This window comes from Periophthalmus magnuspinnatus, chromosome 18, assembly GCF_009829125.3.
Source record: "Periophthalmus magnuspinnatus isolate fPerMag1 chromosome 18, fPerMag1.2.pri, whole genome shotgun sequence".
Lineage (NCBI taxonomy): Eukaryota > Metazoa > Chordata > Actinopteri > Gobiiformes > Gobiidae > Periophthalmus > Periophthalmus magnuspinnatus.
This window is the reverse complement of record NC_047143.1, coordinates 25,492,642-25,518,357: the sequence shown is the minus strand read 5'-3', so window position 1 is coordinate 25,518,357 and position 25,716 is coordinate 25,492,642. Positions and strand designations below refer to the sequence as shown.

Genomic DNA, 25,716 nt, shown 5'->3' with positions numbered 1-25,716 from the left:
TGTCAAGAAAATCAATTCCCAGATACTTGCCAAACTCATTTTAGCCGGGATCAATATTGGAGAAATTACACAAACGGGACGCAGTCGGACTTTCCCTGCATTGTTTTAGATTTATTTGGATCTTAGAGTTGGGAAAAGTGCTTATAAAGTCATTGTGGTGAATAATTAAGATGTTCAGAATGCATAAGGTTTAGAGCAGGGGTGTCCAATCTTTTTTGTACCGAGGGCTGAATACTGAAACGGATTTGAAGATTATTTTTAGGTCTGTGTCACAATGAAATGTGATTTTATTCAGGTTATACAGACAGAATCTCTCAGTTTGTAGTAAAAAATGCTTCCTGATCAATTGGGCCAGTTTAGGAGGAGTCACGAGGGCCGACAAAAAATTGGTCTGAGGGCCGCATTTGGCCCCGGGGCCGTAGTTTGGACAGCCCTGGTTTAGAGTGAACTAGATCTGTTTTTCCTGTTTTTTAAAGAGCCCATGTTAGGCTGTTTTCTGATCTGTTATAATGTCGTTTTCCCATCACAAACGGACCTGGAGTTGCGTTTTGTTCTTCTCCCCAACTGAAAACACTCTGTTCCACCTTGTGATGTCATCGTGTGGTGATACAGGAAGTGCTCCACTGTGTTTTTAAAATCCACACACCTTCATTTCTAGAATAATTTGGATGATTTTCAGTCCTGGAATTGCCAATCTCTACTGAACTAAAGGTAAAAGGTAGGTTTTAACTTGAAAAAACTACCACTTCATGACATCACAAGGTGGAACAGAGCGTTTTGAGCTTTGGTGATGTTACAGACTAATAATAAAGTTACTCAAACATGTGGGAATGAACCAAAACACAACTCCAGGTCTGTTTTTGATGAAGAAACAAGGTTATAACATGACTTAAAGGTCCAAAGAGTCAATTTTGTGTAAGTAAAAACCAGAAACAGCCACTTTAACTTACAGCCTGTACAATATACATACTTGGAAGTAAAATACAGAAACACCTTTTGGGATTTTCAATATTTATTCTTTTAAATGGCAGGTTTGCAACTCATTTCCGCTGCGGTTTTACTGTTAAAGTATTCAAATCCCTCCCGTCTTAACCATTGGGCAGACACGTAAGCCTTCATACTTTCGCTGCGACTCAAACGGCGTGGACCACCGTCGTTTCCTCCTCTTCGCGCTTAGTAAAATCCCTCTTTAAACTGAAGACTTTAGACTTTGGAACGCTCCGCTCACTGTCTGCTCGCTGATGCCTGCCTCCAGCCAGCTCCTTTTCATTAAAACAATTGGCGGATGTTGGTTTATTCCTTTTTGCAACGGATCCGACGGAACAAGGGACCGTCCACCTGTTTAAACCAATATTTGACTTTTCTTCACCTCGCCAAGGAAAAAAAGTGACACTACCATAGTCCATTGCTCTGGTTTATACACTCAAAATGAAAAATGAAACGCTTCCCACAGACTTTTGACACCTCGGTCGATAAATGCTAATGCTGTGCCCCTACGTGGAGCTAAGTATGGATTTCTGGCCATATATAATTTTACCTTCTGTTCTGATGTGTTATCGATACTGCAGTCTCCGATATCTATATAAAAACATGCAGATGAGACCTCGGGGAGTCCGTTTACTACTTTATGGAGGGCACGGGAGCTGACGGAATGGGATGTACTAGTGTTTTATGTATTTATTTGTACATTTAATCCTTAGAAAACCAGGAAATACAGTGTCTTAAGTGGTTCAGTTCTTCCAAAAGGAGTCTTTATTTTGTATCGGAGGAAACTAGAGCGGCTACGAGGAACCTACACGGACACGGGGAGAACACGCAAAGATCCAAGGTCTCAACGACTATGGGAATCGAACCCAAAACCAGCTTGTTGTCAGGCGCGATTGGTCACGTTTTTAAATAGCGCCTTTCCACCGTCAAGGCTCTCGAAACGATTTACGTCAAGAAACCGCTCGCCCTTATACACACACACACACACTCGGGGAAAAGTGGGTTAAGTGTCTTGCCCAAGGACACAACGAGCAGGAATCACCACGAACCTTCGGATCAGTGGGCAAAGGCTCTACCAACTGAGCCACTGTCGCAAAAGAAGTGGCGCATTAATCAATCAAATCAAACTGACTTAACTTAAACGGGTGATTTCCTCAGGATGATACCTGTTTGTTGTAGTGTTGGGTGTTAAAGCAGCACTGTGTAACTTTTCTGGAGGGTCTGGAGGACACTCACTTGTCTCTATGGAAATGATGAGGTTGCGAAAGTGTTCCACATTATGGCATTAAACTAATCACTGATCAGTTATTAAATTACATGTGATAGTTTTGCTCAAAAACACCTTGAAAAATCTGCGTTTTTACTTTGAGCAGACTCGCCTCTCCACAGATCTCACCTGCAGATTGGATCGGTGGTGTTGCCTACGTGTTTCCATGGAGATTAATGCCATACACTGGATCATTTATTATGTAGTCTTCCTTTGCCAAATGGACTTTTCAGAGCTTTTAAGTTGTTCTCTTTTCTTTTACTCTCTGAAGTTGTTTTTTTTGGAGTGATTCGTGTTTGAGTTATCGTAAAAATCGTTTATTTTCAAGACGCCATTTTGCCGATCTGTTCCTGTTTTCGCCGCCACTGGCACACGCCCACTGTAACGTACACGTCCACTTTCACGTACGCACTTCCTTCTCCAATTTTATTTCCTTAACCGGTGATACTCGTACGATTCTGCAGCGTCGCGTCGTCATTTTGGTACAAATTTTTAAAAATCCGCTGCTCTTTAGTGTGACGTGCAGCTGTCCATAGGGGGCGCCAACAGCTCTACGGCTCTTTGTTGTGATGACGTTTACGGCGACGTCCGCTCCCATTGGACACCACAGTTTTCGAACACGGAAATCGGCGGACCTGCTTCTTTTATTAAGTCGTTTTAGATGAATATTGCGATTGTTACAAACCGTTTCTAGAGAAAAAGGAAGTAACACAACCCGAGATGTAAGAGTAAATAATAATAAAATAAATAAGAATAAACAAGTAGCTCTTTAATATCGAGATAAATGAGGATTACAATGACCATAAACTTAAATTTACACTACAAACAAACAAAAAAACTAACGAAAGAAGGCTCAGAGAGTACAAACGTAGTGTAAGAACAAAAACGCAAAAGATCTAATTTCTCAGTGTCGGATTTAAATCAGAATTGGTCACGAGATTTTCAAAGTTCAGAGTAACAAATAGTAGTAGTAGCGAGTATTTTTTTTATTTGCTGCTGCCGCTTGGCCAGGACTCCCCTTGAAAAAGAGGTTTTGAATGTCAATGGGACTTTCGTGGTTAAATAAATAAAATAAATTTTAAAAAAAACAACAAATGGCATGAGGTAACAGCAATTTAAAACGTGTAAACTAATATAAACATCACAATCCACGGGCGGCGTCGATTATAACTGTAGCGCAGACAAAAGCGCGTCTTAAAGTGAACGTTTCGTCCCATCGCTCAAACCAAAGAGGCGTCAAAAAACATGGAGTCTGACAAATAGTGATGTCTGCAGAAGTGGGTCAGATCGTTTCTAAATCTACAGCGATTGTGAGGTGTTCAAGTTATCATCTTTAAACCGTTTCAAAGGTTATTTTCTATTTTTATGGTCGTTTTTTTCTAAGTTTTTGTGTCTTTCGCAGGTGGACTCCATGGCGGGGATGACCTCTCAGCCCAGCATGGGAGCCATCGTCGCCTGCAGCAAAGGAACCAAACTGGACACCGGTACCAAACACAATCCTCTGTTAATATTCCGTTTGCGTTTGTCAGACTTTTATGCAAATTTCCGTGCCATTTTTATATTTTAAATTCCCTTTTCGCGTAGCCAGTTTAAGCTAATAGTGTTATAACTCAGTCTAATACATTCACACTTTTCACAAATTTTAAGCTGTCAAAACACTCATTAGGAATTATTACGGAATGATCTACCGGGTCTGGATTTGTGGATTTGTGGATGTGTCAAAACATGAAACGAACATTTGTCAAGCTCGGAATTTAAGAAAATATTGAGGCGTTTTGGGGGGTTTTTTGTTTGTTTTTTTGCTTTCTCATCCACGTTTGAGTTGACAAATTACTAAAATATATCACGTTTTATTGGTGTAGTTTGGTTTCACTGGGAACGCCGGGTTTTTTCCAAATCGAACCAAAATGGGAATGGGAAATTTGTTATCACGGATCGTTTGGTAGAGGTAAACGGAAGAAAATGATGGATGAATAATGGATCGTTTGGTTAAAACTGATGGCACAGGTGTTAACAATAGATCAAGATTGTTATTAAGCGACACAAACACACCACCGGCCACAAGGGGGCAGTAAGCAACAATGAGTTAAAGGTTTTAAATGACACAAAATGGACTCTCGTGAGCGTTAAACCCTGTTATAATGGTGTTACCGCCTCAAAAACAGACCTGGAGTTGTTTTTTGTTTCATTCACACATGTTTGAGTAACTTTATTATTAGTCTCCAAACCTCAAAATCCTCCGTTCCACCTTGTGATGTCATGAAGAGGTAGTTTTCAAGTTAATAGCTACATTTTTTTTTACCTTTAGTTAAGTAGAAATTGGCAATTCCACAGTTGAAATGATCCAAATGATTCTAGAAATGAAGGTGTGTGGAGTTTAAAAACACATTGGAGCACTTCCCGTATCACCACTTGATGACATCACAAGGTGGAATAGAGTGTTTTCTGCTTGAGAAAAGAGCTAAATATGCGGGTTTTTTGTGTGTTAAACATGTGTGAATGATAAAAAACACAACTCCAGGTCTGTTTGTGACGAGGAAACGACGTAAAAACAGTGTAATCTGAGCTCGTTCAACAGTTAGTTTCATTTTAGATTATTAAGGCAAAATATACACCAGAATTTCGAAATAGTCATCTTTAAATAGCGAGATCACTACTCAATTCCACTGTTAAAGGTCCAATATTGCACGAAATTGACTCTTGTGCGCTGTTACCTCTTCAAAAACAGACCTAGAGTTGTGTTCCACCATCAAAACGCTCTGTTCCACCTTGTGATGTCATGAAGTGCTATTCTTTTTTTCAAGTTAACAGCTACATTTTTAACTTTAGTTCAGTGCAGATTGACAATTCCAGACGCTGAAATCATCCAAATAATTCTAGAAACGAAGGTGTGTGGAGTTTCAAAACACAGCGGAGTGCTTCCTGTATCACCACTTGATGACATCACAAGGTGGAACGCAGTGTTTTTCAGTCTGGGAAACGAAATCAGCGTAAATCTGCAGGGTTTTTTGTGTTAAACATGTGCGAGAGAAAGAAAACACAACCGCTTCTGTAGTTCCAACGTAGAGAAAACTGGAGTAACTTTCCGTTTCATTATCCCGAAACGTGGAATTACTTGAAACCGGTTTGGGATTTAACGCCGTAAAAAAGTGTGTTGAAGTCCAATCTTTATCAGCAGTGTTGTCTTTAATGAAGCAGTACGTGTTTTAAACCCCTGCTTCTTCTTCTTCTCCTTCTTCTCCTTCTTCTTCTGCTAAGTCTCTCGCTCAGTCGTTCGCTCCACGTGTGAGGGAATCGATGCCAATATCAATGGAACCGCAGCACATCGCTAATTGCTGCTTGAAGTCTGGCAGAACTGATGCGTTGTGCTCACTGAAAGCGTACACAGCCAATTATATGAGAGAGGAGAGAAGAAGAGGAGGAGGAGAGGAGAGGAGGAGAGGGGGAACGCTGCTAAAAAGAGGAGAGATAGCGGTGCAGTTTTGTAGGTGCTGTGGTTAAACTCGCTGAAAAGACTTGCACATTGATCCGGTAAATAATATGAACACAGTGGAGTAGAGCGGATACAAAAACGTGGTTAATTTGGAAGGATTTGTACGAAGTGTTTAGGAAGTAACGAAGAAATACTTGTATATAAATATCCAGGATGTATCTTCAGTGATTCAGTTGGAGATTCAAGGTCTGAACCAGTCTGGGAATCAAACCTGAAACCTCCTCACTGTCAGGCAGGGATTTTTATGAAGGTGCAGTTGTTCCAGAAAGTTTGAACGTGTAAATGTTGATTTGTTCACTGGCAAATACATTTTTATTATTATTTTTTTCACTTATAAATATCGTTTTACACTTACAACTTTGTAATTTTACCGAGTTTGTCTCAAGATTCGCGGCAGGGGGCGGGGCTAGAGGGGACCAGGTGTGACGTGTAAGACAACAGGGGGCGGGGCTAGAAGGGACCAGGTGGGGACAGGGGGTGGGGACCAGGTGTGACGTGTGAGACAGGGGGCGGGGCTAGAGGGGACTAGGTGGAGACAGGGGGCGGGGACCAGGTGTGACGTGTGAGACAGGGGGCGGGGCTAGAGGGGACCAGATGGGGACAGGGGGCGGGGCTAGATGGGACCAGGTGTGACGTGTGAGACAACAGGGGGCGGAGCTAGAAGGGACCAGGTGGGGACAGGGGACGGGGACCAGGTGTGACGTGTGAGACAGGGGGCGGGGCTAGAGGGGACTGAGGTTCCTGTGGTAACGACTAAACAGGTTGATGTACAGTAAACGAGTAGCTAATCCAATTTTTTTTTACATTTACAAATATCGTTTTATGCATAAGGCGCTAGCTAATGCTAACATGTCGTTTTCAGAAAAAAACTCGTTAACTTGTTCGTAGTTACACTGACTTGATCTACAGTTTACCTCAGTTTACAGTTTATTAAAAGGTGAATAATGCAAATCATCATGTCACATAAAGGTCATGTTCTGTCTGAATGAGTTAACTTCTACTTTACTGTTTATAAACCAGTTTAGCCGTTACCACAGCAACCCCTGTCCCTCTAGCCCCGCCCCCTTCTGCCCTTATTTACTATTATTTTTATTTTTTTTATTATGATTATTACTACTACTATTATTAGTATTTTATTACTATTATTTATTTACTATTATTTATTTACCATTATTATTATTATTATTATCATCAGTAGTACTAGTATTTTATTATTTTATTACTATTTTCTTTATTATTTATTTTATTACTATTATTTTTTATTTTTTATTTATTTTATTACTATTATTTATTTTATTATTATTTCTATTATTTATTTACTATTATTATGCATTTACTTTATTCTCTACTTAGACTCTATGGTCATAACTCGAGCATTTATGACATTTTCAAATTAAAAATAAAATAACATCCAACTTTTAAACACGTCCATGAAAATTATCTCGATTATCCAGATTACGCCACGAACTGTCCAAATAAACACGATTATTATCTACAAAGACGTTTAAAGTGATGGGACTTTCGGCTCTTTTATGAGATCTGAATCTTTTGAATCCAAAGAGCCAAAGAGCCGTTCAAAAGACTTGACTCTTTAAGTATTTATTTATTTGACAGAAGCTTAAGTGCGAACTCATTTTAACGACAAACTAATGAAAATAACAACGGTTTAAATGTGTGTAAAACAGTTCAAATGGAGCGGGAGCGTGTTAACCTTTTCCAAATATGCATAATTTAAACAAAACATCGCACTATAATAACGATAATAATTTAAAAACTGTTATTACGTTGCCAAATGTGTTGTTTTTTGCGCAGAAATGTGTCCCTCGTGTTGCTGTCTCCGCTCTGTGCTGGTTCCAGTGTTGGTTCAGCATTAATCAGGGTAAAAATACATACAAATTAGAAAGAAACTGCACCGTTCAGATTGCTGTTCTGATTAGATTCCATTGATTGTGGTTCATCTTCCAGCTGTAGTCGTAACACAATAAGGTAAACACAGTTGGTCACAATGCTACGCCCCGTCGTCAATAACATTCAATGCTGGTTCTTTATTACAACATTTCTCTGTGTAAAACTGTTTCAACCTGGAAAAAAGTCACAGAAAGAAAAATATTAGTTGGTTTTATAGACGGAGTGATCTTTGGTGCAGTAGAATCTCGTTTATCGCGAGGGTTATGTTCTAAAAATAACCCACAATCGGCGAAATCCGCGAAGTATCAGCTTTATTTTTATTTTTTACATTATTTTATATGTTTTTGTCTGTAAAACCCCTCACCACACACTTTATACACTTTTCTCACACAGGCGTTAACATTTTCTCACTTTTCTCTTGTTTAAACACTAGTCCTGGTCTAGTTCTGGTCAAATCCTTGGGTAACACTTTTCCGGGTTTGGTCCTGGTTTGATCCTAGTTTATTTTTTATGTACTTCTGGTCAAGTCCCGTCTTAGTCCCGTTTTAGACCCGGTTTAGTCTCGTTTTAGTCCTGTCTTAGTCCCGTTTTAGTCTCGTCTTAGTCCCGTTTTAGTCTCGTCTTAGTCCCGTTTTAGTCCCGTTTTAGTCCCGTCTTAGTCCCGTCTTAGTCTCGTCTTAGTCCCGTTTTAGTCTCGTCTTAGTCCTGTCTTAGTCCCGTCTTAGTCTCGTCTTAGTCCCGTCTTAGTCTCGTTTTAGTCCCGTCTTAGTCTCGTCTTAGTCCCGTCTTAGTCCCGTCTTAGTCTCGTCTTAGTCCCGTTTTAGTCTCGTCTTAGTCCCGTCTTAGTCCCGTCTTAGTCTCGTCTTAGTCCAGTTTTAGTCCTGTCTTAGTCCCGTCTTAGTCCATTTTCTCACATTTCTCTCTTGTTTAAACTCTCTCAAAGTTCAAACCTTCGTAGGCGTCTTTGTCGGTGCAGAACGTTTCATCGACATTGTGGGTTTTGTCGGGGAGAAAACAAATCGCAAACGTACAGCACTTCAGAGTCACACTGAGATCCAACGTTTATGTAAATTTGTCTGAACACATTCTGTACTGGACAGGAGACACGGCACGGAGGAGACTGATGGACAATGGTCTACAGTCCAACAGCCAATCAGGACGCACGACACAATGGTCTACAGTCCAACAGCCAATCAGGACGCACGACACAATGGTCTACAGTCCAACAGCCAATCAGGACGCACAACACAATGCACCATCCGAAAATCAAAAAATATTTGAAAAGTGAACCGCGACATAGCAAGGGATCACTGTATATATCAGGAGCGTCAAACAGATTTTCACCAAGGGCCACATCAGCAAAATGGCCGCCATCAAGGGCCAGAAGTAAAATAAATGTAGCTACTTTTTAAACTTGTTAATTAACTGTTTCTGTGTTTATTACTTATTCAAGTTACAAATATTGCCTATGCGTTTGCAAAGATGTAAAAATATGTGTGTAACAGCGTATCTCCTGATAAAACGACATTTTAAGACCGTCATACTTTTTAATTTACCCTGTCGAGGGCCACATGAAATGATACAGAGGGCCACATCCTGCCCGTGGGCCTGGAGTTTGACACATGTTGTATATATAAAAGGACATAGCTAACCTGCTAACCGCCGTGTTCCAAACAAGAAGTGATCATGTGCGCATTTTCAGCTCCTTCAACTCTGGCTTCAATTCACTTTACATAAAAAAACTGTTGCTCCTCTCGCCGTAACTGCTGCTGTCAGACTCGTCATTTTGGTTTTAAATGTTCGTATTAACCCTCTACATGATCCTGGAGATTTTATTTCGCCATTTTGTCCGTAAATCAAAATATAAACATTAATATCAGACAAATCAGGTGCCATCTTTCCTCAAGGTCGCTCCTGTTAACGTTAGCAACAGGTTTGATTGTCAGCGTTGCTAACTGCGCGCTCCCTCCTAAACCAGCGTTGACGACGGGAAGGGGCGTTACCGTCAACATCCTCGCTCCTGATTGGCTCTTTGGTTGCTATGACACTCGCGGTTGCATTTCCAAATGTGAAACTCGTCTCCAAATTAGCCGCTATAACCGCTAGCTTGGATTAGGTCGACTGTGCATCTGCGATTTCGGTTTAAATTGGACAGACCGGGCGCTGATTAGACGAAGAGGACGCGCGGCGAACAGCGGGGAGGAGTAATGTGAGGAGGTGATGACGGCTGAGGAGCAGGTGAACCACACTGGCGCGGTTAGGACTTCGTTCATCTTTGACTCCGCGGTCGTTTCACATTATCGCAGTGAGAGAGCCGAACGCCACTGAACGCTCGCTTTGCCTTACGAGCTCCGGCTTTATGCTCGTCTTTAATAGAAAAGATAAGTGGGCCGTGCGTCAAGCTAATGTCTAGTTAGCGCTTCCATTTCTGCTGTAAACATCCCGTCTCTCTGTGCGGGACTCGCTGTTTCTCTGCGATGGTTAACAGTCACACGGGGACAAGCACGGCCTCCGAAAGAAGCCATTTTAACTAATAGTGCAGCGGACTAGCGGCCTATTAAGCGTGCAGAGGCCGGGATCTTACAACGGTAATGCTCCACTTCGCTTCACTGCTGCTTTTGTTCACGCCACAGTCACGTAAACGCCGTAGGGACGGTACACGGACATGTAGTTTCACTTTCAAACAGTTAAATCAGACCGAATGTGCTTGTGTCTGCCTTCTTATAGTTATAATATAGGACTCCTGTGGGTCATTATGTTATAATTTGCACATTTTAAATCGCAATATTCGTCTAAAACAGGGTCTCAAACTCAAACGCAGAGTCCAGGTGAGTATTCTGGGTATTCCACAAAAAAACGCTTTGTTAAAATCTTCTTAAACGTCATCGCTTTTGTCAAAATACATGAGGAAATATGCTAATTCTTGTGGATTTTATGGATATACATTGTTATTTCTTGAATCTTTTGTGAACTTCTATACGCGACATGGTAATATCACACAAACGCTGAACTTTCACGTTGTCCTGCGGGCCACAAAATATCGTCTCGCGGGCCGGAATTAGCCCCGGGGCCGCGAGTTTGAGGCTCCTGATCTAAAACGACTTAACAAATAAAACAAGTCCTGACATCACCGTAAACGAGTTGTATTTTGTTTTTGTTTTTTTTTATTTGTACCAAAATGACTATACAACGCTGCCGAATCCTACGAGTATCATAGATTAAGAAAATAAAATTGATAAATAAAATTGTTGAGGAGGAACAGCTGTTTAGAAATTGTTTGAGGAGAGAGAGACACTCCAGGGAGAAACACTGGCCCCGAGGAAAAGCCAAAGTTAAATCTGTCAACTGGACAAAACGTAGGAGTGAAGACGTTTGGCTGCTCATCCGCACAGCTCTTTATCTATCTCTATCTTGAAACAAAGAGAACAATAGAGCGAGCCAGTAGGGCCATTAAAGGTTGAAACTGTAAACAAAAGCTGTTTACAGTTTCAGTGCAGTTGGCTCCTCCTTCGGACAGATATAGGAGCAAACGAGCAAAAGGCAAACGGAGCATTTTTGAGACTCAGATGAGACGACTTTGGATTCATGGATTAAAGAAACAAGTGTGAATGAAGTAAAATACAACTACAGGTGTGTTTTTGACAACGTGCCAATGTAAGATGGTTAAAAGGTAAAAAAAAAAGACACACATCGAAGACACTAAAAACGATAAGTACGTTTTTATGGCCTTGGTGCACAAACTCGATTAAAGACAAGGATACATGATTTTAAGACCAGATTGATAATAAACTCATTATATTTAAATTTCAACTCAAATAGTTTCTTCAAAGTGGAACTAAACACCTAAACTCCGCCCACAATCGCATTTCAAATAGAGCTGCTAAACTGGGCAGGGCCTGGAGGATTAAAAAAAGAAAAAGAAAAAAGAGTGAGGGCGGAGGAGGGGCGGAGTGTAGAGGTATAAGGAGCACTGTGATTGGTCACCTGGCTGTGATGGGGACGGCGCTGTGTGATGTCACCAACTACTGGAAATCGCGCTGGCCACTGAAGACGTTTTTGAGTAGAAAGCTGCAAGTTTGTGCTAAAAACGCCCAAAGAAATGACTAGGAATAGTAAATAATGCGATAAAAAAAACACCATTTACACAGTTTAGCGGCAAAATGGCAGATTTAGTTTGTGTTTCCACTTTAATATTCGGCTAACTATTTCTTCAGAAACTCTTCGAAAAGGTCCAAGTTGATTATGGGATCTTTGTAGTATTGATACTTGTTTAACTGAGTATTGTTGTGGAATTTCTAATAGTAAAAACCTTTATATTTTAAAGGATTTTCATTTATTTTATTTGTATTATTTTACTTTTAATTTTTTTATTCTATTTATTTTATTTTTATCTGTTAGGCATGATTGTGTATATTTATTATTATTATTATTATTATTATTATTATTATTATTATTATTATTACCATTATTATTATTATTATTATTATTATTATTATTATTATTATTATTATTATACTAAATTATTACTATATGTATTTTTTAAAATATTTTTTTCTTATTTTTCTTATTTTCTTCTTATATTCCCATCAAAAGATCTTGGGAAAACAGGTGGGAGGTGTGTGGTTTAAAAAGGAAAAAAAAAACAAAAAACAACTTGTATAACTGCAGAAGAAATGAACAGTTGATAATAAAAAAAAAAAAAAAAAAAAAAATAATTGCTCTAAAAAAAAACACATTTTAAAGGTTTTTACCGTTAGAGATTCCACAGCCATATCATTGATTCGTACCTGGTTTTCTCTCTGTAATTGGTCTTATTTGCGTAACAAATCGAGTTTTAAACACCTCAGGATGTAAAGTTAAACGTCAAATCTAAACGCGCCCTCCCAGTTCCTCTGCTTTGTAAAATGATCGAATAGTAGTTCACGCCCCAGTCCAAAGTGAAAGTCGTCCTGAAGCTCTAAAGTGCGTGAGCGTCGTCCCCGTCGGTCCAGGTCGGTGACAGAATATCAATTGTTGAGCGTACAGTCGGGGAGGGAGAGGCAGCCAAGGTCGTATCCACGGAGAGGCCATTTTAACGTTTCAATATTCATCCGCCGTGAGAGCACGGCGCCGGGGGGTGTGATTGGGCTGCCTCTTCCACACGTGTGCTTCCACTCAGCGCTCTGTCCCAGTGCGACCCTGCGTCATCCACAAACTCATTTACACTCATTTCAAAAGCTAAACTGGGACGCTCTCTCTCTCTGTCCCCCTCTCTCGCTGTCACTCTCTCTGTTTCACTCTCTCTCACAATGTGTGTCTCTGTCTATCTCTCTATCTCCTCTTACTCTCTGTCTCCCTCTCTCGTTGTCCTTCTGTTGGTCTCACTCTTTCTTACATTGTGTGTTTCTGTCTGTCTTGATCTCCTTCTCTTACTCTGTCTCTGTCTTCCTCTCTCTGTGTTTGTGTCTCTCTGTGTCTCTCTCTCTTGCTCTCTGTTTGTCTCTCTCTCTGTCGCTCTGTCTCCCTCTCTCGCTGCACTCTCTCTGATTCACTCTCACAATGTGTCTCTATCTCTCTATCTCCTTCTCTTACTCTCTCTGTCTTCCTCTCTCTGTGTTTGTCTCTCTCTCTTGCTCTCTGTTTGTCTCTCTGTCTCTCTCGCTCTGTCTGTCTTGCTCTCTTTGCCTCTGTCTCCCCCTCTCTCTCCTATGTCTATCTGTCTTCCTCTCTATCTCTGTTTTTCTGTCTCTTTCTCTCCCTCTGTCTGCCCATCTCTCTCTCTCTTACTGTGTGTCTCTCCGTCTCTCTCTCTTTCTCTGTCATACCCTGTGCCTCTGTCTATCACTCTCTCCCTCTGTCTGTCTCCCTCTCTCTCTCTGTCTCTTTCTCCCTCCCTCTCTGTATGTCTCTGTATCTCTCTCTGTCTGTCTTGCTCTTTTTCCCTGTCTCTCTTTCTCCCTGTCATGCTCTGTCTCTCTCTCTCCCTCTGCCTGTCTCCCTCTCTGTGTCTCTGTCTGTCTCTCTCTCCCTCCCTCTATCTCTGTATGTCTCTGCCTCTCTTTGTCGCTCTCGCTGTCTCTCTCTATCTTTCTATCACTCTGCGTCTCTGTCTCTCTCTTTGTCCCTCTGTCTGTCTCTCTAACACTCTGTGTCTCTCTCTCCCCCTCTGTCTTTTTCCTTCTCTCTCCCTCTCTCTGCATGTCTCTGTCTGTTTGTCGCTGTCTCTCTCTCTCAATCTTTCTATCTATCACTCTGTATCTCTCTCTCTTTGTCCTTCTGTCTGACTCTCTGTCTCTGAATGAAGAGAGGGAGAAATGGAGAAACAGACTCCATTTCTCCCTCTCTTCATTTTCCTCTCTTCCTTTCTCTCCTCCCTTGCTCTCTTCCCCTCTATTTTTCTCTCTGTCCTATCTTTCCTTCTATTTCCTTCTATTTCTCCCTCTTTTCTTGCTCTAGTTCTATTTCTCTCATCCCCTCTACTTCTCTCTCTCCCTTCTCCCCTGTTATTTCTCTCACTTCCCTTATATTACTCTCTCATCCTTTCTATTCTTTCTGTGTTTTCTCTCTCTCCTTTTCTCTTATCTGTCCACCCAACCGCCCACTCGTCCACCTATCTGTCACTGCCCCCGTACACTTTCTCTTTCTCTCTCCTTCTTTCTCCGTTATGCCACAAAGTAGTAATCAGCTTCTCTCTCTTCCCCTCCTGTGTTTTTTCCCATCAGCCCCTGCTCTCACGGCCTCTCATCTCCTCCCTCTCACTCAGCAGCAAAGCAATTAGCTTCACTTTACTGAAGCTGCTCCAGTAGAGTGTTGTGAGCTCTGCTTCGCTGCAGACGCTGTAGTTTGGGGTGTGATGGGTGGGCAACTTCACACTGCTAAAAACGACTCTGTGAAGAACACACTGGTTTTATCATCGTGTTAGCCAAAACCGTTTATTTCCAATGGGGCGAACATGTTAGCGACAGAGCCTAGTATTTTACTGGAGTCATATCTGTTGCAATTCAAAATGTTATTGTGTTTAAATGTCTGCGCTCTCTGTGTCGTCTGTCTGCGCTCTATGGGTCCTCCGTCTGCGCTCTATGTGTCCTCCGTCTGCGCTCTATGGCTCCTCCGTCTGCGCTCTATGTGTCCTCCGTCTGCGCTCTGTGTCCTCCGTCTGCGCTCTATGTGTCCTCTGTCTGCGCTCTCTGTGTCGTCTGTCTGCGCTCTATGGGTCCTCCGTCTGTGCTCTATGGCTCCTCCGTCTGCGCTGTATGTGTCCTCTGTCTGCGCTCTATGGCGCCTCCGTCTGCGCTCTGTGGGTCCTCCGTCTGCGCTCTATGTGTCCTCCGTCTGCGCTCTGTGTCCTCCGTCTGCGCTCTATGTGTCCTCCGTCTGCGCTCTGTGTCCTCCATCTGCGCTCTATGTCTCCTCCGTCTGCGCTCTATGTGTCCTCCATCTGCGCTCTGTTGCTCCTCTGTCTGCGCTCTATGTGTCCTCCGTCTGCGCTCTACATGTCCTCCGTCTGCGCTCTACGTGTCCTCCGCCTGCGCTCTACGTGTCCTCCGTCTGCGCTCTACGTGTCCTCCGTCTGCGCTCTACGTGTCCTCCGTCTGCGCTCTGTGTCCTCCGCATGCACTCTATGGCTCCTCCGTCTGCGCTCTGTGGCTCCTCCGTCTGCGCTCTGTGTCCTCCGTCTGCGCTCTGTTGCTCCTCTGTCTGTGCTCTATGTGTCCTCCGTCTGCGCTCTGTGTCCTCCATCTGCGCTCTATGTCTCCTCCGTCTGCGCTCTGTGGCTCCTCCGTCTGCGCTCTGTGTCCTCCGTCTGCGCTCTGTTGCTCCTCCGTCTGCGCTCTATGTGTCCTCCGTCTGCGCTCTATGTGTCCTCCGTCTGCGCTCTACGTGTCCTCCGTCTGCGCTCTACGTGTCCTCCGTCTGCGCTCTGCGTGTCCTCCGTCTGCGCTCTGTGTCCTCCGTCTGCGCTTTATGGGTCCTCCGTCTGCGCTCTATGTGTCCTCCGTCTGCGCTCTATGTGTCCTCCGTCTGCGCTCTGTGGGTCCTCCGTCTGCGCTCTATGGCTCCTCTGCCCTGAAATCAGCTCGACTCAAGACCAGAGGTGAACGAGCTTTTTTCGTGGCAGCGCCCAGACTATGGAACAGCGCCCTCTGCCTGTCGGATCCCCTCAGTCTTTAACATTTAAGACTGAAAATCCACCTCTTCTCCCTGGCATTTAATACAAATTAGACAGGAGATCTTGATGTTTTATTGTCCTTTTCCTATTTATTGTATTTATTTTTTTGGGGTTTTTTGTATGTAAAGCACTTCCTACCAGTACTTCTAGTAACTGGTACATTATTACACAAGTAAAGTTGTACTAACAGTATTTTAAAGTTATTGTTTTGTTGGATTATTAATCTCTGAATGTGCTGGTTGGACATGAGCAGCAGATGTGACACTTACAGAGATCATTCTAGTTCTGTTACCGAGCAACTATAAAGTAAACAAAGGTCTAAATTACACAATAGTTACGACTGGACAAAGAAAAATAGATAAAAACACCTTTATTTTGTTAAATCAATGTTTAATCTGTCAGAAAAATGTGCTCCTTGTGCGTAAACTGTCCCTGTATTTTAGATTGAATTTTTGGTATTGATAGAGGTGTTCTGTTTTAGAAGTGACAGCTACGTCCTGTGTTTTTGCACTTTTCTTCTCAACTTTTATCGCACAAACTGCCTCTTGACTGATGTAAAACTATGATAAATATTTAGCACAGGTACTAACCGCCAAACTAAGTAATAATTAGAAAAAAAACTGCCTTCTGCACTTTAAGTTTAAGGCTCTATATTACCCAAAACTGACCTTTTTTCAAACTTTAAGCCACATTATGGTGCTGTTATCTCATCATAAACATTGTCTTTGTGTTCTGTTTCATTCACACATGACTTTATTATTCGTCTGTAACGTCTCCAAACCTCAAAATGCTCTGTTCCACCTTGTGATGTCATGAAGAGGTAGTTAACAGCTCAAATTAACTCCTCCTTTTTACCTTTTGTTCAATCCCAGGGCTGAAATTACAGTCGTTTTTTCAGTTTTGAGAGAAGAACTCAGCCTAACTATGCAAAGTTTGTGAGTTAAAAATGAAACAAAACACAACTCCAGGTCTGTTTGTGATGAGGAAACAACAAAACAGATCAGAAAACGGCGTAATGTGGGACCTTTATGATTTAATTTTATAGAAATTCCGCCCCCAGAACATCGGCAGAGTTTGTTTTCTATAACAGAAAACCCATTTACGTCCACGTAGTACTAGTAGATGTCTGAAAAGAGCATCTGGCTTAGAATCTTGCCAAGTCAAAATGCAAAAACATCACTTTTAGAGACTGATGATTGGCTGTAACTCCCTTAGGACCAGAAATAAACTACCCCACACTACGCTGGAAGAACAGAACAGAAGTGATCCGTTGTCCCCTCTGCACTATCTCTCCCTGTCTAATTCTTACGTCCCCGAAGCCCATAGTTTATTTAAATGTCGTCTGGCTCGTACACGGCGTCGTATGCGTTCGCCCGCACTGCCACGTCTGAGTGATGGCGCACATTACACAAGCTCTCGTTTCTGTTCGCTTTTATTGATGCGCGATTCCAACTGCAACAACAATGAGGTGCGTGTGTGTGTATGTTGAACGCAGCTCACACCAGAGACATGACATCGATTACGACACATAAACCGTCTCACGTTCGCCAAACGGGGGCCTTCCTTCATCGTGATTCCGCGATCATCGTCTCTCTGTCATATCACGCATCAGCAGGTCCACGGGGGAGCTACGGCCTCAATGCAGCATCTGTGTGTTTACCGCTGTTAGCCGGAGCGGGGAGGATAACAGGTGTGTTCACAGCACTTTGTCTTAGCCTGGCAGCCATTTTGAATCGCTTAAGACTTGGTCGCATAGGTTATCTGTTAGGGGACTGGAGTTGGGAACACCTGCGAGTTCGGTTGGTTTGCGCCGGTTTGAAGGAGGACCGCTTTAATTTGATGCAGACAAAAAATGGTACCAAGGTGGTTTTTGGCCTCAATCCAGTCTGCGCTCTATTTGTCCTCCGTCTGCGCTCTATGGCTCCTCCGTCTGCGCTCTATGGCTCCTCTGTCTGCGCTCTGTGTCCTCTGTCTGCGTTCTATGTGTCCTCCGTCTGCGCTCTATGTGTCCTCCGTCTGCGCTCTATGTCTCCTCCGTCTGCGCTCTATGTGTCCTCCGTTTGCTCTGTATGTGTCCTCTGTCTGTGCTCTATGGCTCCTCCGTCTGCGCTCTATGTGTCCTCCGTCTGCGCTCTACGTGTCCTTTGTCTGCGCTCTCTGTGTCCTCTTCCCTGAAATCAGCTCGACTCAAGACCAGAGGTGACAAAGCCTTTTCCGTGGCAGCGCCCAGACTATGGAACAGCGCCCTCTGCCTGTCCAATCCAGTCCAACATGCATTTTTTGATCGAAACAAACTTCTGTAACGCGCAAAAAATGAGTATGAGCGGAATAAACCCCAGAATGACGATCAAAAACGGGACAAATGGACCACGACAAGACGCAAAGTGAAGAGGAAATTAACGATTGTTGTCATTTCTTATAATTGCACAAAAATATATCGCAATTTCTGGAACCGATCACAAAAAAACAAAACAGATTGAACAGGCTAATCATTTACACAGGCTGGTAAAGTAAAGAGCTGTGGCTGATCCTCACGTTTACTTGCGTTTATTCTTATACAGTATAACGCTCTCCAGGCTTTATGTCCCGGTTACTTCTAATAAAGTTGTCATAACTCTGGTTTGTTCCCCCGCTCACATCCAGCAGCCGTCACATCCCTGAAGTAACTTTCTCCTGCTCCGACGCCTGTCAGCTGCACCCAATTACCCAGCGTGGAGCGAACATGTCTGATATATTTGTAAAATCCAAATTTGAAATCCAGGCATTGCCGAGTGAAGCTGAACTTTTGTTGACAAGTAACAGATCAAGTGTGGACTTTCCTTTTTGGCCAATGAGTGAACGTGGTTGTTTCTTCTTTGTCATTTCCTGAACTATTTCAGATGCAGCGCTGGTTTTGGCGAGGTGCATATTCTTTTTTTTCTTGGTTTGGTTCGTGTGTGGTGAGAATGTGATGTGCACCAAAGGAAAACTGAAACCATCTTTTGAGTTTTAGCCCATAATCGAGGCGCTTAACTGGACTAACAGGTGTAAAAACGCACCACCGTCATTACAACCATCACCGCCATCGCCGTGATCTTTTTATAGTTTAACTTAATGTCACATTCCTCCCCATGGTCCGAGCGGACTCTCAGCAGCTGCGGAGCGAGCCGACATGATGACCATCTGCACAGAGTAGACGCTCGGTCCATTTCCCATCATGCAGCAGCCTCACTCCGTGTTCCTCTCTGCGATACATCGTCCGTACGCAAATTGAAACGCACAGGTGACAGGACCCCATCTCGTCGCAGCCTGTTCGTCACAATAAACAGTTCAGAAGTGACAGTTCGCCATCTGACTTTCATTGTTTGCTTTGTTTACTAAAATGTAGAGTCCTGGGATGGAGGAACCCGTCTTTGCTGTAAATTTTCAAACATTTTTACCGTGGTTGACGCGGTCTAAACCTTTTGAGGCATCTAAAACGCACAGTCCCATGTTCACGTTGAAACTCAAACTGAAATCGCTCTAGAAGTATTATTCGCAGTACCATTGCCAGCAGCGCACTAGCTAATGCGTTTGGCCTGTAGTTTTCGGTGCTGGAGATGTTCCCTGTGTCGTCCTTGATCACATGTACCAGCACAACAGGCAAACATGGAGCTGGGCACTGTACCACGCATTAATATTCCACTAAAACATAGAGAGCAGTGCCCCCAATCTGCGGCTGGCAAATCTCAACTGTTCCGCTGCGATCTGATCCAGGCCACGAGATTTTACCCAAGGCTAGTTTCTGCAGCAATTTGTTCAGCAGTGACAGTCACATTTTCATCAGAAATGTCAACAATATTAAAATCTGCGCTCTTGACTCAACGGAATCGATCACTATAATGTGTTTTCCAGAGTTCAACGACATCGTCTGGCCCAGTAACCCTCGTCACCGGTCAAACGCAGAGGGATTTCAGAAACATTCATATCGTCGGCTTCTTTCCAAAATTCTTCCACATAATTTTGCAACAATTTTCAGGCTGAAGAATCCGCCCTGAGAGGTTTTTCATTCCGCTTTACGAAACACGCAGCGTATTTAAATGGTCTGCCAGCTTCTTTAACTCACATTCGGCGACTTTCTTTGGTCGACCGGCGGAGATCCAGTCGCTGAACGCTTCCCCCCCGGACTTTACTCACGTGCTCGTTCCATCCTCGTCTGACATTTTGTGGCTTGAACCTTCCATGACAGAACGATGTACTTGAATTATTTATCCCACTTAATATTTCATCACATGAGACACAGAACATCTCTACGGTTTGGATTTAAACCAGTGGCGTGTGGTCAGATTGATCAAGGAAAGTCCAATAAAATCTGAAATCGTTGTGTGTCCAAAGTATGATTATCGTATTTCCGGAGTATAAATCACACTTTTTTTCATAGATTTCCCAGGGGTGCGACATATACTGAGATGCGACTTAGACACGTGGACAAAATTGTTGGTACTCGTCGCTTAATAAAAGGAAAACGCACAATGGTCACAGAAATAACTTGAATCGGACTAATAATTACGAAAAAAAAGACTATTAATAAATAAAAATTCTATGAAATTTAACAAATGAAAGCCAGATATTGCTTTTCAATCATGCTTCAAAAGAATTACTTAAAAAAAAAAAAATTCTGGGCCAAAATACCTGCTGAGAGGTGCAGAAGTCTCATTGACAGTTACAGGAATTGTTTAATTGCAGTGATTGCCTCAAAATAAGCTAAGGATATTTATTTTCATTGGTTATATTTCATAGAATTTTTATTTATTTTTACTTTTGTCAGATTCAAGTTAATTCTGTGACCATTGTGAGTTTTTCTTTCATTGACCGACGGGTACCAACAATTCTGTGCATGTGTGTCTATGTGAAATTATTAAAATAAGTAATTTCACATCTTTGTTATTTTCACACTGACACTGCACGAGACTTGTGTACCAGTGTCTAACCCTCCTGTACCACTGAAAAATCAACCAAAAATGTGACTTATAGTCCAGCGCATTTTTTGTCTGGTGTGATTTATACTCCAGAGCAGAGGTGTCAAACTCAATTTCACTGAGGGCCACATGAGCCGAATGGTTGCCCTCAAATTTGCATAGATGTAAAAAATATAACTATAACTGCGCATCTGCTGATAAACTAACATTTTAAGGCAGTCATACATTTTAATTTCCCTCGTCACGGGCCACATAAAATGACGTGGTGGTCTACATTTGACCCCTGGGCCTTCAGTTTGATACATGTGCTCCAGAGCGACGTATAGTCCTGAAAATACAGTAAATAGCTTTGAAATACATCCAAATAATCCCATTTTTCCTTTCACTTTTGTCTGCCTGAAGCCTGGTTGAAGTCACGGTGTCCTTTACTACACCCTACTGGTCACTGCGCAAACTGCAGCAACCGTGGTTCCAAACGTCGCATTAACTTGTCTTGTTGTTTTGCGCTTTTACAACCCGAGACGCCACCTGGTTGTTTTAGAGGTTTGGCGTAACAACAGTTCTACCAAAGCTATGTTCAAATGGAGAAAATCCCAAATTAGTCCAAGTAAATCAAGTTGAAAAACTGACAAAACATTTATGGAATATCTTATGAGGCAACGTGACGGTTAATGAGGCGGAGATAATTGCTAGGTAAAACGCTCCAAGCTAAGTAACCTAATTTTACAGACAATCCATCACATGACTTTATACTGCGGTGGTTTAGTGGTTTCAGTGGTGGTTTCAGTCGCTGTTTTTAGGCCGACACTGATAGCCGGACGCTGAGAGTTGAGTTTCATGCGTCGTCCTTTTAACCTTGACTTTATCGCAAGCCCTATTTTAACGTATTTGTTTATTTCCTTGAATTTGATCCATGTTCAGACCGAATCATTTATGTAACTTCATTTACAATCTGAAGAGTTTACGTGATTACAAAAACAACTTCCTGATTAATGGTTGCTCAACACTGTAAACGGATGGTAACGTTTTAAAAAAGATAGGAAAAAAGTGTTATTTTCCGCTTATAAAAAGAAAAAAAACACTCCCTGACTCTCTGATCACCGCAGGATGTCAGGTCTGACCCGTTCACAGCTGCTCTCTGACAAATTACTACCACTGTTTGGCACTGGACACCTCAGGAATAGACCTGACAAAGACGAGAGAAACAAGCATCAACTACAAGCAAACGGGAAGAATGTTTCTCTTTAACCCTTTTTTAGCCGTGAAAATCATGTTATAGCAAGTTTCACCATCTACTTTTCCATTTTTCCACGCAACTTCCTCTATTTTACACCTCTAATACATCCTGATCCTGATGTACATCCTTATTTTTCCTTTGACGCGTCGAATAACTGACACCTGCGCTCTGATTGGTCGTCTTCGAGGGACGACGTTAAGCGCATTACTGTAATGACAGTGACATATTTAAAGAGCCCCACGCCTCTGCTTTGAGACGCCGTTTGGATTTATAAGAAAGCACGATTGGTTGCGGATTTACAGTAATGGAAAGTCTGCAACTGCGGGTCTATCGGCGGCGTTAGCATCTGACGCTATGGAGTAAAGAATGTTTGGCACACACAAAAACAGCTCCTATATTACACAAAATGGACTCTTGTGAGGTTTATGTCATGCTATAATGGTGTTACCGAATCAAAAACTTTATTTATTATTAGTTTGTCTACATCGGCAAAGGTCAAAATGCTCTGTTCCACCTTGTGATGTCATGAAGTGGTAGTTTTCATGTTAACCGCTACGTTTTAGCTTCGGTTCAGTAGAGATTTGCAATTTCGGGGCTGTAGTTATCCAAATGATTCTAGAAATGAAGGTGTGTGGAGTTTAAAAACACAGCGGAGCACTTCCTGTATCACCACATGATGCCATCACGAGGTGGAACGGAGTGTTTTTGGTTGAGTTAAACATGTGAATGAAACAAAACACAGCTCCAGGTCTGTTTGTGACGAGAAAACGACAGAAAATAGCATAATTTTGACAACTTTAAGCACGATTCCGGCTTAGTTACTAGTTAGATTTTACTAATTCTGAATCAGTCAAACTATTTGCTCTTACTTGTTTCTTCGTGCTTTATTAAGCCTAATTAAGTGTCACTGAATATATAATTAAAAAATCTGAAATGTAGTGATTATTGGTCAGTGTGTTCCATATTAGAAATCAGCATTATGAAACTGATTACTATATAAATTGGCCCTATCCTGCAATGTTCCAACTATACAGCTCCCACGCCTCAAACGTACTATCGTAGTTTGGAAGTAAACCCTTTGTCCGCTGAACTCATTTCCATAAAGGCGGCAGAGGAGCCCGTCTCACAATGACTCAGGACTCCTCAAAACTGTGAATATGCGGCGCCTCCGAATCTCCATCGCCGACGTTTCAAAGTGTCTCGAACTGGATGACTTTGTATGTTTTTGAAAGAGTGTTTGGTTCTTAATATTCATGAAATGTTAAAGGTAGAGTCAGCGGGGACTTTGAGAGCACGGGCCTCGCATTCGCACAAGATTTCCTGTTTATTTTTGTGCGTAATATTCGAATGCAAGACGCGGTTGTGTTGATGAGGGGCCCGCGCCACAATAGCACGATGCTCCCGCACATCTCGCAGTGACATCGAGTCCAATTTCGCCAAGGAGCGCCTAAATGAAGAGTACAGAAGAGCGCTTTCAAACAGAGAGCTGAATGGATCCTAATTACCGACTGGGGTGGGAGTCCATGGAAACATCCTCACTGCAACAGGCGCATTAATTTGTCGTTAGTTTCACAGAGCTAACGCTGTTCCCGCTAGGATCGCAGCGTAAGCAGGGAGCAAACATACAACATGCTAACAATACACTGGTAATATCTGTGCTCGGTTATGTTGTTGTCATAGTAATCGGCTTTGTGCACAGCAGCTAAGCCTCGGGGTCTAAACATGGCCGCACGTTAACTTCGATGGGCTGTGGTCAATGGTACATGTCGTGCAGGGTATTCAAGGCAAGTCCAGTAAAATCTAAAAAAAAAAAAGCGTTGTGAAATATATTGAAATAATCCCTTTATTTATGTCTGTTTGAAGCATGGTTTAAGTCAGGGTGTTCTTTAGTACACCCTAGTGGTCACTGAGCAGACTGCAACGGGCCGTGCTCAATGGTACATGTCGTGCGGGGTATTCAAAGCAAGTCCAGTAAAATCTAAAATCGTTGAGTCGAAAATATAATTTAATAGTTCTGAAATATATTGAAAATTATCAAATTTTTCCTTTACTCCTGGCTGTTTGAAGCATGGTTGAAGTCAGGGTGTTCTTTAGTACACCCTAGTGGTCACTGAGCAGACTGCAACGGGCCGTGCTCAGTGGTACATGTCGTGCGGGGTATTCAAAGCAAATCCAATAAAATCGAAAATTGTTGGGTGTCAAAAGTATAATTAGTTTTGAATGGCGCATGTCACGAGTTCAGCATTTAGCGGCTAGGTACACCCGGTCGTGTCCTGTCCGCGGACCATGCGCAGTTGAGCTAGCCCTGTGAGACTTGAGTGAAGTAGAGCGGCCGCGAAGGACAAACGGAATAATAAATAAATTAAAAACTATAAATGCTAATGTTTGTGTTTCCAGGAGCTTCTTAATCATGTTTTAAACCTGCGGCTCGTTCATGACAGTCGGGCTCGTTCACTTTGCTCACGAATAGAAACACAATTGGACAGGAAGTAGCAACGCTAACAGTGAGGTTGAGGGCGCTATTGTGCACAGATCCGATGATGTCTATTAGTACTAGTCGCTGTTGTAGTTGTTGTAGTTTGTAGTTTGTTGTTTGTATTAAGTTGTAAAATGAACAACCTATTCAAATTAACTAAAATAAAGACTACCCAATCATGTTTATATGTAGATTATTTCAGTTTTTAGTGTGTTGTGGCGTGTATTTTGTTTCAATATTAGCATTAGCATTGTTAGCATTGAGACACAAACATAGCTGAAGATGTTGTTGCCTTGTTGAAGTTGTAAAGGAGTAGAAGACGTCTTGGATGAGCAGCCAATCGTCTTCACTCCTACAACGTTTTGTAACAGTTTAGTTTTGAATTTTTCTTTTACTAAGCTCATGAAAAGGAGCTGTTAGCTTGAAAACTGCCACTTTGTGACATCACAAAGTGGAACAGAGCGTTTTGAGGTTTGGAGATGTAGACAAAACACAACTTGATGTATGTTTTTGAGGAGGTAACAACATTTTAACATACCTTCACTCTTAGCTGTAGTAATAGTAGTACTGGGGCGTATATACTTATCTACCCATGCCGATCTTTGGCTGGCGCGGTGTTTTTTTGAGGTGCGCATCAATATTTCTATTTTTATTTCGAATGACATATCATAAGAGTCAGTTTTGTGTAATATCGGACCTTAAAATTGTAGCTAATACGCAGTAGTAGTGGGTATTAGCTGTCCGTAGCCATCTTTCGTAGCCATAGTAGCAGCTAGTACTTAGTAGGAGCTATTAGTTGTAGTAATAGTAGTACTGGGGCCTATATATTTTTCTAATATTTGTCGTTTCTTACTTTGAAGCCGCACGATCTACAGTATAGCCTAAGTACTCCAAATCACTAAAGATTTGGAGTACTTTCTGAGCTCTGCCACCAAAATAATCCTTATATTTTCCCCCTTGTCACTTTAAGGCTAACATTGTCACATTAGCATAATTAGCATAGTTGATTTTTGTCATAATTTACCCAGAGCTGCCATTTTGGTCCAGGGATTAAAGCTGTAGCATGTTTTAAGTCATCCGCTTTAGCACCTTAACTGTCCCCAGCAGAAAGCAAGAAGCATCACACACTTTTAATGAGTCTGGCAAATGTTGACTGAATTAAGTTGTGCTATATTTGCAAAGCGTCTCACTAAAAAAAACAGCACAAAATACAGAATTAAAGTGGCATTCTACCATTTTCAGCTCCCAAATGTTTTCTCGCT

The 25,716-nt window shown here is 42.1% G+C and overlaps 1 protein-coding gene across 1 annotated transcript in view; it reads left to right on the top strand.

Moving 5' to 3' along the window:
- The window catches only part of LOC117385935 (pyruvate carboxylase, mitochondrial-like), a 683,990-nt gene that overhangs the window by 579,705 nt on the left and 78,569 nt on the right, over nt 1–25,716 (top strand). Inside the window, exon 19 of the mRNA XM_033983216.2 lies at nt 3,657–3,738. Coding sequence (XP_033839107.1) covers nt 3,657–3,738 — 82 coding nt within the window. The remainder of the gene's footprint in view (nt 1–3,656; nt 3,739–25,716) is intronic.